This window comes from Brassica oleracea, chromosome C1, assembly GCF_000695525.1.
Source record: "Brassica oleracea var. oleracea cultivar TO1000 chromosome C1, BOL, whole genome shotgun sequence".
NCBI lineage: Eukaryota > Viridiplantae > Streptophyta > Magnoliopsida > Brassicales > Brassicaceae > Brassica > Brassica oleracea.
Window position 1 is genome coordinate 17,552,420 of NC_027748.1, and position 11,863 is coordinate 17,564,282.

At 35.0% G+C, this 11,863-nt stretch overlaps 2 protein-coding genes across 3 annotated transcripts; one reads left to right on the plus strand and one right to left on the minus strand.

Moving 5' to 3' along the window:
- The first annotated feature begins 4,169 nt into the window (after positions 1 to 4,169).
- LOC106295960 (BI1-like protein) lies at positions 4,170 to 5,640 on the plus strand. The gene is made up of 4 exons (XM_013731976.1): positions 4,170 to 4,505; positions 4,661 to 4,774; positions 5,039 to 5,196; positions 5,292 to 5,640. The coding sequence occupies exons 1-4, from the start codon at positions 4,259 to 4,261 to the stop codon at positions 5,490 to 5,492; spliced, it is 720 nt and encodes a 239-aa protein (XP_013587430.1). The 5' UTR covers positions 4,170 to 4,258; the 3' UTR covers positions 5,493 to 5,640.
- Positions 5,641 to 7,882: 2,242 nt separating this feature from the next.
- LOC106322653 (VAN3-binding protein) lies at positions 7,883 to 11,761 on the minus strand. 2 transcript variants are annotated; one of them, XM_013760856.1, is made up of 7 exons: positions 11,371 to 11,761; positions 10,715 to 10,825; positions 9,882 to 10,323; positions 9,477 to 9,719; positions 9,331 to 9,380; positions 8,910 to 8,967; positions 7,883 to 8,388 (listed from the first exon to the last, which is right to left on the minus strand). In XM_013760856.1, the coding sequence occupies exons 1-7, from the start codon at positions 11,659 to 11,661 to the stop codon at positions 8,180 to 8,182; spliced, it is 1,404 nt and encodes a 467-aa protein (XP_013616310.1). In that variant the 5' UTR covers positions 11,662 to 11,761; the 3' UTR covers positions 7,883 to 8,179. The 2 variants fall into 2 exon arrangements, with proteins under 2 accessions (XP_013616310.1, XP_013616235.1); XM_013760781.1 differs by having other exon boundaries at positions 9,882 to 10,326; positions 11,371 to 11,760.
- Between the last annotated feature and the right edge of the window lie 102 nt (positions 11,762 to 11,863).

Here is an 11,863-nt window from a genome sequence, read left to right on the forward strand (position 1 = left end):
AGGGAGGATGAAGATATGGAGTGAATGAAGAGGAAGAGGGGTGCTTGTATTTATAGTTGAAATCCTGCCGACAGACCGAGAAAATTCCGACGCCAACGGCTAGTTCGTCGGAATTTCCTCGGAATTTTTAAAATCCCCCAACGGCTCTCTAACGACTATAATATATCCTCAGAATTCATCGATTTTTTCCGAGGAATACATTTTTTCTCGGTATTCCATAAGAATATTCCGACGGATTGATATTTCCTCGGAATTCCGTCGGTATATTCCGATGAAATTCTGAGGAAACCAAATTTTGTGTTTTCTCGGAATATCCTCGGAAATTCTTCGGGGTATTCCGAGGATTTCATTTTCCGTCGGAATGTCCGTCAGAATACCGCTGTTTTCTTGTAGTGTCTCCTTCGTAACACCATTTTGCCATATAGGTATGCCAGTGTCATGAATCTATGGTGAACTCTTAATAATATTCTCTGGTCATAATAATATGTTTGCACTCATAACCAAAACTAATTAACGTTGTTGTTACTTTTTGAAAAAAAAAACAGAATAAGAGAAGTGCATTGTCAAATCTATCGCATCAAATGATACTTTTATAGTTTTGGATAAACATCAAAGAACAGTCCTTCAGTAGGTTCATAGGCACCATCTACACTTGGAAACTTCAGTTAATTCCTATCTACCCTACTTTCTATTATATGTTACTTACGCAATGAAACTTCAGTACTTCTAAATTTAAGTGTAGTGGGCTTTAATCAATTGTGAATAAGAGTAAGTAGCCCATACCTTCCAATAAATTTCAGTTGGGCACCATCTTATGCACTCCTCCGATCTGTTCTAAATCTTGTTCGAGTGCCTTTGCCATTGTTTTTGTTAAACAACTGTTAATGTTTTTCTTTTACCTACGGCTTACTGAATACTAAGATTTTTTAAATGATTAAGTATTTGAACTAAGTGTTCTGATTATGAAATTATTCATGCTATATTTGGTCTTCATAAATAAAATCATGTCATTATAGTAAGACTCTAATGAGTATCTCACCCATAAAATAATGAACTTAAAAAATGAGAGTTTCTCATTTGAGAAATTTGTGAAAACTCAGAGCTTTATTTTATGCAAACTTTTTCCAAAATCTTTCAAATATTTAATATTAACTTAAAAAAGTTTGTTTTTTTTAGAAAATAAAAAAAATTAAGACGACTTACAAAATGACAAATAAGTATTTTCTCTTATTTTTCCAGGTTTTAATAGAAGTTTTTTTGGTGAGATACCACCAATGATGATAGTCTCATGATAAGTCATTTGGATATATGTTTTTTATTAAGTGGCTTATCTTTCTTCTTTAGATTAAAATTTTAGTAGACCCCTATATATTAATCCCGGAGCATTACAACATATTTTCGTAGCCACGTGTCATCACGAGAATGATTCTTAGAATTATCAGAAAAATAAGTTGGTCCATATAAACATATACTATGTATTTTGTTAAACTAACTATCAAATTAATTAGTAGTGTACAAAAGAATATTTTTTTTCCTTAAATAAAAGCTACTGAATTATCTAATATGGTTAACATATAAATGATAATTAATGATTATGAATAATACATATTTTATAACAATTTTTCTAACCTCTCTTTTTTGTTTAATTCTATAGTATTAAAAGAAATTAAAAATCACATTAAGCATATAATAAAAAAAATTATATTTTTTCTTATATGTTATATTTTGAATTTTTAAAAACGACTATAAATTGCAAAAAATGGTAAAAGTCTCATATTGAAAATTTTGTGATCAATGGTTTAACATTTTTTTGTTCAAGCAAGATACAAATGATCATATATCGTAGGGGTGGGCGTTCAGATACACGTTTCGGGTTCGTATCGGGTTCGTACCGGGTATTTCAGTATAAAGGTATAGAAACCCATTCAGGTATTTCTACATTCCGAGTCGGGTTTGGGTATTTGAAGTTCGGGTTCAGATATTTTGGGTTGTTTTCGGATATTTAAATTTTAAAGAAAAAATAAAAAAATTATTCATTGTTTAATTTTTTTGTATTTAAAATATATTTTAACTTAACTGATTTTCTAATTTTTAAAAGACTAAACTATTAATAGGTTAGAAAGACACTAATTTAGTTGTTGTTTTGAAATTATGGATGCAACTTTTGTTAATGCAAGAAACAATAGCTTGATATGTATTTTAGTAGCAAATGGTTTTTTCCATAATTATATGTATATTATCTAATTTTGAACAATACGCATCATTAATATAAATATTTTGAATAAAATGAGAGAAGTAAACTAGAAATATAGGGTTAAGTATACTTATGTTTGGTTATCTTCGGATATCCATTCGGGTTCGGATATTACCCGTTCGGATTCGGATATTACCCGAACTGGTAAATAAGTAATTTGTTTGTTGTTCTTGAATTAGATGATTTTTAGACCGAGTTGGTGAATATATACTAGACATGCATTTATATTTCTAGCCTCCACTTATATTCTATGACAGTTTGATATATTAGATTTGAACACTAACCTGTTAATATAGTTTGCCGGTAATTTTTTTTCAAAATTTTGATTCTTAGATATGTATCTGGAGTGAAACTAATTTTTACGGATGTCTATTTTTTTTTAATTGACATTTATGTAATTCACCGAATTCATAGAAGAAGTTAAAAAAAGAAACTTAACTCATATCAATGAAACAAAGACGGGAACGAAAACATAGTTTTATAGAGGTAGAAAATGAAATCACTTATGGAGAGTCAATAATATACAAATCGAGAGCAGAAAACTTAATCTCCTTTCGTCATTATACAATCAATGTTACCTATTTGGTTTTGGTGATTTGTGTCAGCCGCAAAACTTAATTTGGTTTTGGTGATTTGTGTTGCAAAATGTTAAAACTATTTTATAAATAAGCATTATTATAAAAACTTACTCCGCGCATGCGTGCGGGTTATCATCTAGTAATATTATTATTTTGGTTAGCGATATAGCAGTGATGTTGCTCTAATAATCAAATACTATATGATTAGATCTTTTGGGCTAATTAGTATGATCCTAACGTTACTATGTAATTAAAGAACTAACTCTACCAAAGTCTTTGTCATTAATTTTTATAATTTCAACAAAGAGAATGATGGAATACAATTTGTTTCACTTTTCGTGTCCTTGTAAATCTCTGTATACTTTTGGTTGTAAAAGTGAGGTTTCTAAAAATCTTATTCATTGCATGCTATCCAGATCACTAGATAGTCATACTTATGCTATATATCCCACTTAATTCATTTGTGGTTGTTACAACAAAGAAACAAAGAATTGTAATGGAATGGTTGGTATCTAATTAATTAATCACAATTTATGTATAGAATCAAAATTATTAATCTTGTGGAACAATTACACATGTGCATTATCAATGTATCTGAGTAGACTACATTGACTAAGGGCATCTTCATCGCAAGAAATTCAAAAGAGTCTCAAAGAAAACTAAATAATAATGATTTAAGGGAATTACCAATGCATCATCAGTGTCTTTATTTTTAGATTCCAAATATGTATACATTTGGTGGGGCATATATGAAGTGAGGATTTTAAACTCTTCTACATTGTTTTCATCTCTTCTCACTAGACTGTCATATATCCACATTTAAGTAACTTGTAGTTGTTACAACAAACAAAACAAGCTAACAATCGTTATCGTAGCTAGGGTTATCTACGTAGTCAGTATTATTAATATCCTTAAATACTTACGATGAGTATGACTAATATACACACATATGCATTAGAAAAGACTACCCAGGTTGTTATATATAGTACACAAAACTTTCTTACGTACAGTATGGTCCCCCCTATCTATTTCCATGCAACATTTTATCATACGACAATAACACAAAGCAACGCGGTCCACCTCTTCCACATGTCGTATTACAATTCGTCCCTATGGAGAATCACAGTGACTGGATCATACACTGTTGGTAGGAGAGTCAATACACGCGAAAACTCCTCTCGAACATACTCCGCGTGTCTAACTATAATTGGGTTTAAGTTTGTTTGCATTAACCACAGTGTACGAATAGTTTAACTTAATCACTAGTTTAAAACTTTTGACACCAAAAAGACAAAAATAAACTTCATCACTATAACTCCCTGTAGTTTCCTCTCTATTTATCAACAATTTCCTGGTAACTTCCTTCTCACCAAGAAAAAGCAAAGACCTTATTTTCTCTCTTTCTTTCAGGATATTTTCAACAACAATGGAGAAATCTGACATAGAGAGTGGTGTAGTGATCGGTGGTAAAGAACTTTATCCTAAGATGACGGAGAGCCCCGAGCTTCGCTGGGCTTTCACAAGGAAGGTTTACGCCATCTTGACTCTGCAGCTGATCGTGACAGTAGGAGTCTCCTCCGTCGTTTTCTTCGTAGGCGAGATATCTGTCTTCATCACGACAACCACATCCGGCCTTGTCGTCTTCTTCGTCTCGCTCCTTCTTCCTCTCCTCAGTTGCGTCTTCTTTCAACATTTAGCTAAAACTTATTTCGTGATCTTGGACTTCTCACTACTGTTTGATAATTTTTACATAACAGATCTTAGTTTAAAGGAGGTTTCATTGATCATTTGGACTGATGGTGTTTGCTATTCATGTGCGTGTTTGTAGTGCTGTGGCCACTGATTGTGTTCGCCAAGAAGCATCCCGTAAACCTCATAATCTTAATGCTCTTCACTCTCTCCATCTCTTTCGCCGTGGGACTTTGCTGCTCTTTTTCAAAAGGTATGGTCATATTAATATATATGGATACAGAGATTTCTCCATTATTGATCAAAGACATGTTTGTCTCAGATTCACTCGTCATGTCATCATCATTGTTTACCATTTTGCCTTGGATGTTCTCTGTTTTGAAAGATGATTTATGTATTACTTGCACCTTAAGTTCACGCACGCACATACTTGGCTCGATCCAGTTAGCTACTTTAGAGATGAAGAACTTTGACTGATATTACAATCTAACTCTTGTGAATAAAAAAAAAAAAACAGGGAAGATTGTTCTGGAGGCCGCGGTTCTCACAGCTACAATGGTCGTGGGGTTAACTATATACACTTTCTGGGCAGTAAGGAGAGGCCATGACTTCTCTTTCCTTGCACCGTTCCTCTTCGGATCCCTCCTTACCATCCTCGTCTTCGCTACGATACAGGTATATACACACCAACTCTAAAACAAATATGATTCATTTATAATTCCATGAAGAAGAGACATTAAAAGATTGGTGAAAACAAAAATGTATATTAGGTATTCCATCCTCTGGGGAAGCTATCGTCGATGATATTCAGCTGTGTAGCTTCAGTCTGTTTCTGCGGTTACATCATCTACGACACAAATCAGCTGATCAAGAAACTCAACTACGATGAGTATATCCATGCTGCTATTTCTCTTTACCTGGACGTCATCAATCTCTTCCTCAATCTCGTTGGTATTCTCGTCCATACTTAGTGATTTGATGCACACATCCTATCTGTTAATGTCCTCATCATGGGTTATTTAGAACTAGTTCCAGACACAAAACTTTATAAGGCTGGTTTATGCTATTTGCTCTTAATGATTGGTTACATATATATATATATATATTTTGTAAAGATTATGATAACTCTCAAATCTCAAGACTTTGAGTTTAAGAGGTTACTAGTTTTGCAAGGAATCTCTTGAAGAAAAGCTACATGTGATTTGGAATATTCGATAAACTATTATGCATTTCTTATCAAGCTGAAATCTCCCAAGGACGGCTTTAGAATAAAAATCTGATCGGTTTTCCAATATATCTTCTTTTTCAGTAATTATCCTCTGAATGAATTTGATAAAAATCTGCCAAAAAGACAGTAACTAAGAGAAGTATACAAAAACAAATGGTTAAGTTGATATAAACCTGGTTAAGTCACCGAAACACGCAAACCAACGACAAGCAGTTTCCTAATGAGAAAGCCTTTGCCAATGACCGTTGATCAAATAATTATTTGTCTCAGGTCCATTCATCTTATTTATCATCATTCTTAGCATTTTGCCTTGGATCTTCTTTGTTTGGGAATGCAATTAACCAACACTGGATATGGATAACAAGTTTAAAGTGGAGACAAGTGTTGCATCCAGATCTCTGTTTGAGAATGGCTGTCTTTGTGCTGCTGCTGCTTTTGAATATCGTAAAAGTTGGAGTTTTAATATCTTGTTGGTTTTAATATGGATCAGGGGAAAACATGATCCATGCTTATGTCCAGTGTGGAGATTTATCCACAGAAAGTCTCAAGCTTTGTCTTGTTTCAGTCACGTGAAAGACTTGTCGAAACAGTTTCAGAAACAGAAACAGAGCAAGCAAAATAGAAGAAGAATGAAAGAACAAAGCATGAAAGATAATGACTCACTCTCTCTCTCTCGCTTTACACTTCTTTGTTTTCTCTCTCTCTTGGTTACACTCTAACCTAAAACACAAAGCCTCTTTTATATCCAAAAAACAAATGGTACTTTAGGTTAAACTTGGTGAGCAAGCACACTGCCTTGCTCCTTCAGATAACATATTCTGTAACATTTAAAAAAAAAAAAAAAAAAAAAACATATTCTGTATCTTTGACATCATCACTTCTCCCGTATTCTGCATCTTCACATGGGTTTGTCCCCGACTTGTATTTCCTTTTGAGACACTCTCTTTGTCTTAGAGTCTCATAATACAAGAGTAGTTTCTTGTTGTGTACTCAGCTGAAACATTAAACCTTCTCTCTGGTTCTGAAACTTCGAACCACTTGATCAACTTCTTTGATCCAAGCCCGAGCTACAACCCACATCAAGAAACTATGTTAACTCTATTTCTATAACCATCTACTGGGGAAAAAAAAACAGAATGTGATTTTGATGTTACATTGATATATCTAATTACTTCTGAACACAGGGATGATGGTTCTGGAGACTGCAATTCTCACTGCTACAATGGTCATAGGTCTAATTTAACAGTGATTTCTCCTTCCTTGAGCTATTCCTCTTCGGTGCCCTCCTTATCATCATTGTCTCTTGTTTGATGCAAGTATTACTTGCTAACTCTCAAACAATTCAGATTTATCTTTAGTTTTTTTTTTTTAAGAGACATTAAAATGTACATATTCTATCATCTGTGGAAACCCATTGTTTAGCTGCAATCATATTATTCAGAGACATAGTCTTTGTCAAGCTGACCAGGAAACTTGACTACGATGAGTATTACCGTGCTTCTGCTAATCTTTATCTGGACAGCATCAGTCTCTTCCTCAAAATCCTGGATATTCTGGTGAAACTCCAGACCAAAAACAATAAGTGACTGGTTTCATCTTATCTGATGTTCCCAGTACTAAGAATTAATTACGAGCACAAGCCTTTAAATGACTGGGTTGCTTTTGTGCTCTGTGTTTTTAATTTGACTAGCTTTTGTAGGGATTACTTGCTAACCAAGGTATCTTTAGAATAGTTATATATATAGCGGACATTTTTAATATATTTAGTCTGAATGCAAATGTCTATGCATTTGTGTAAATTCTGCGAAGGGGGCTATCTTTCATTCTTGGCTGAATGAATTTTTCTTAACAATCACTGACTAAACCGACCATTTATCCAATTTTACGAAAACGAGTATAAATGTTGAGAGTGCTGATGGCTTCAGGAAACACATGATAAGTTGTTAACAATAACCAGACTAATTCTTTTCTTTTTTTTTTTGTAACACAACCAGACTAACTCTTCATTATTTGTTTTGTCTTCTTCTTTCATATGAGAAACATGTGCAGATTCTTTATGGATTTTTTCACCAACAGTGGGACAAAAAAGAAGCATATTTGATGTTCCCAATAAATATGGAAAATGGACTCATCAATAATATAAAATATTATCTCTTACTTCAACTTTGTTTTTTATACAAAATGACCACCAACACAAAGAGACCTAAGAAATTAAACATTACAGATCACCCCACTAAGTTTTGTTTATCAAAAACCAAACCCTTCCCCACCTTCGTTTTTGAAACCTTGACTAAGTAGGTCCATTACATTCCTACACCCACCCACAAAACATTACCTTAAAAGAACCCCTAAAGTTTACTAAAGTTTTAATTTTGACCCCATAAGTTAAAACGCACTCACATACTAGGCAGACTTTTTAAAACGGTTTATTCACATCCTAAATCTCCTTTCAGCAGCGACCACAAGAAGCCTCGAAACACCTTGCGTCCACATATCATACTCCCTCTGGCTCTTGCATTCAAATTCCACATCACCTCGCAGGACAGTCTTCAAACCAAAGTATCTCAGATCATCTCCTCCCTCAAGCAAATGTCGTCCAGGCCAGGCTGGAACATTCTTGATCACTTCAAGCACAATGTCTGCAACCAAAATTGGAACAAAAAACATTTAAAACAAAGAGTCTTCAAGTTCACATTCAAAGAATAGACAAAAAGTAAAAGATTGAGGGCCACTTTTGATTTGATCTTATAAGTTACTTTAGACACATACACTTTTGCTTTTTCATTTTTTTTTCTTCTCAAATCCCCATATCCAAAGCAGACCCACATCAACGTTTTGAATTCTCTTTACCAGGGTTCACATATAATTGACAGTATATAGTGACAAAAAGATAAAGCTTTCAACTTTGCTCCCATTGAGTGATATCAAACAAAATATAACTAGAAAACATTCTTTGTTTTAAACCCAATTTAGAAGAATCATCTTTAATGTCTTAAACCTCGTTTAGAAGAATCATCTTTAATGTCCAGGAAGGAATTAGATAAACCTCCTATCAATCTTTTCAGGTTTTAAATTTAAAAATCATCTTTATGAATGAAATATTATATATATATATATATATATATATATATGTATGTAACAAGCGCAAATGATATCTTACTCTTTTTCTTCTTGGTGAAGGTTTTGCCAACATGCTTGCTCTTCATCTTCAGTGTAACCTACAAGATCAATAATCAAAACAATAAAAAAACAAATAGTTGATTCTCAAAGAAGATGCTTACGCAAAAAAGACAAAAAGTGGATCCCATAATTTCATTATCATCATCATTTTCATAGCAATGCTTTTTATTTTTACTAGCTTTAGTACTATTTCTGCTTTCTCTTCTTTTCCTGCCATTTGAAATCTCATTTTCTCATCTTTTCGTGTGTTTCATATAACAAAGTTCACATCCATGTGAAGCTACTAAAGATTCCCCACTGATTATCAAATAATCTAGGCTCTCTTTAATCTTTTTAATCAGATCAGCGATCATCTCCTAAAGTGAACAAATCTCAAGACACTAAGGGAAATAAACCAATACCTGATTCATCTTGTTGATGTAAACAGAAACTATTTTCCAGTGGAGATCACCTGCAAAAGTAACACAAAGAAGCATTAGAACAAAAGATCCAAAGAACTAAAACGTAAACTAAAGGGAAAAAAAGGAAAGATAGAACTTGTTGTTACCTTTGCGAGTGCGTTTGAGAAGTTCGCAACCTCTAGCAAGCCATTCTCTGCTACAAGTTCCCAAGAAATTCTCCTGTTGCATAAGTTCCCCACTGTGACTACTGCTCGAACTACCGTTGCTACCATTGTGAACATTGCTGCATCCTCCAGTAGAAGTGAGTCCCTTGTCCATTGGTATCACTGATGCAATGTTCCACACTTCCTTCATCGCCCTCGCCTTCAAGGTCGCCACGCCCCTTAGAGCTGCACCAATAAGATCAAATTAGCCAAACATCAACTTTGATTTCATCATAAATTCTAATTTTGAGTCAACCCTCAGATCAATTCTGATGTTTTCTTCATCAAGTTTCCAACTTTAAAGTCAAATCAAAACCTCAAAATACAGAGTTAATGAAGCTACTGAACCTGTGGCAGCACCGGCGGTGAGAGTCATGATATCTCCGGCAGAGCGAACATTAACCGCGGAGCTAACAACAGAAGCCAAATGCTCCCTCTCAGCTCCCATTAACTCAGCAGCCTCCACACACTGAGCAGCAACGAGGGTCGCGGCAGAAGCAACCGCCATGTCGGTTTTAGCCATCTGCTCATCCTTCCCGGAGCTAGAAAACGCGGCGGTGGCTGCTGCGATGGCGGCAACAGCTGCAGCAACGCCAGCGACGGAGACAGCCGCGTGAATCTGAGCGTTATGCGCTCGAGTCTCCTCCTTCTTCTTCTCCCTCCGGTCCTTAAGCCAGCGTCCCACCGTCTTGGACTGTGTAGCTGTGGCGGTTATAGGTCCCGGAGTAGTGGCCGTGGAACGGAACTGGGAGTTAATGTTGTTCAGTGCTGTGTTGTTCGCCCGACAAAACTGCTGCATAGTAAAGCCAAATTAGGGAGTCCCCAGAAATGGATACAGAAAAATTAATCCTAGAAAAGGAAAGATCTTGGAAGAGTGATGAACAAGAAAAAGACAAAATCAAAGTTAATTAAAAAATAAAAACAAGACAAACCCGAGAAAAACACTTGATTAAGGAGTAAATAATTGTATTAAATAGCGAATGTTGTTATACTGAAAATAAACATCGGAAACAGTAGTGGAGAAAAAGAAACATGATCTCTGGGTATGGTTGGATAAAGAGAAAGGTGATGTTATTGTCAGTGAAGCAGTAAAAATTGAAAACATTTACATTGAGAAAAACACAAACTTTTAACCAGAATTAAGTTATGATTAAAGAGAGAGAGAGAGATAAATTGAAAACCTTAATGTCATCGGATTCGGGAGGAGAGACGGGAGGACTGTCGGTTAAAGAACCGTTGAGAGGGCCACTACTGTGTGAAAGCCGACCGGATGTTCTTGGTGACACTTCTTGCTGCACAAATGTCATTATTATTGTTAAAAAATATGATGAACATGAGACAAAAGGAGAACTCCTTGCAGAAGATGATGACAAAAAAAAAACTTGTGGTTAAGGGTCCCAGAAAGCATGTAGATATCTAATCATAAATTTTCATCTTTTTTTTTTGTTTGATTAATAATTAGAATTATTGCGCGTGAAAATTCCTTCTTTCATAGAGATTTCCATGAACAAAATTGTCTCGATTTGGAAAGAAAAAAATCAATGAAGAAGAGAACAAGAACTTAAATTAAGAGAGCCTGAGGATAAAAACAAAAGAAATTAAGAATCTGAAGACAAAAAAAAAAAAAAAAAAAAAAAAGGAAACGGAAAGAGATTAAAGTGTGTCAACATCTTACAAAAGAGAACACAAATGCATAAAAAAAAAAAAAAAAAAAAAAAAAAAAAAGGAAACGGAAAGAGATTAAAGTGTGTCAACATCTTACAAAAGAGAACACAAATGCATAGCTTTGTCCGCAAATACTTTGTTTTTTTTATCCGAACAACAAAAGGAGACTTACAGAGTGAGACAAGATACGATCCATCACCATTTGAGAAGTTTCTGAACACGCGAAGGAGAAGGTGTTTCCAGAGACAAGTCCGTTCTCCTCCGTATCGCCGCCGTCGCCGGAGATGGTTTCTTCTTCGGTTTTGGAGAGGAGAATCTGAGGGTTCGAAGGTGTCAGAGCCTTCGAGACCTCGAGAGCTGAGACGCTCCAAGAGCGAGCGAGGAACTCCATCGGCTCCAGAGGCGTCTCCGGTGGTCGGTAAACCGGGTCGGGTCTCCATGTTGGAACCATGGGTCTTTCCATTCTAGAGAGAGAGTGGGGCAAGAAAGAGAGAGATTGATGAGTGGAGATAAAGAGAGAGAGAGAGAGTGTTGATGGAAGTGAAAGGTTGTCAATGGAGAGAGATTTATAGAGGTGACAAGTGACACGAAGCTATTTTCTCACTCTGCTTTTCTTTTCTCTTCTCTTCCGTTTTTTGCTTTTTCTTACTCTCTCTCTCTCTCTC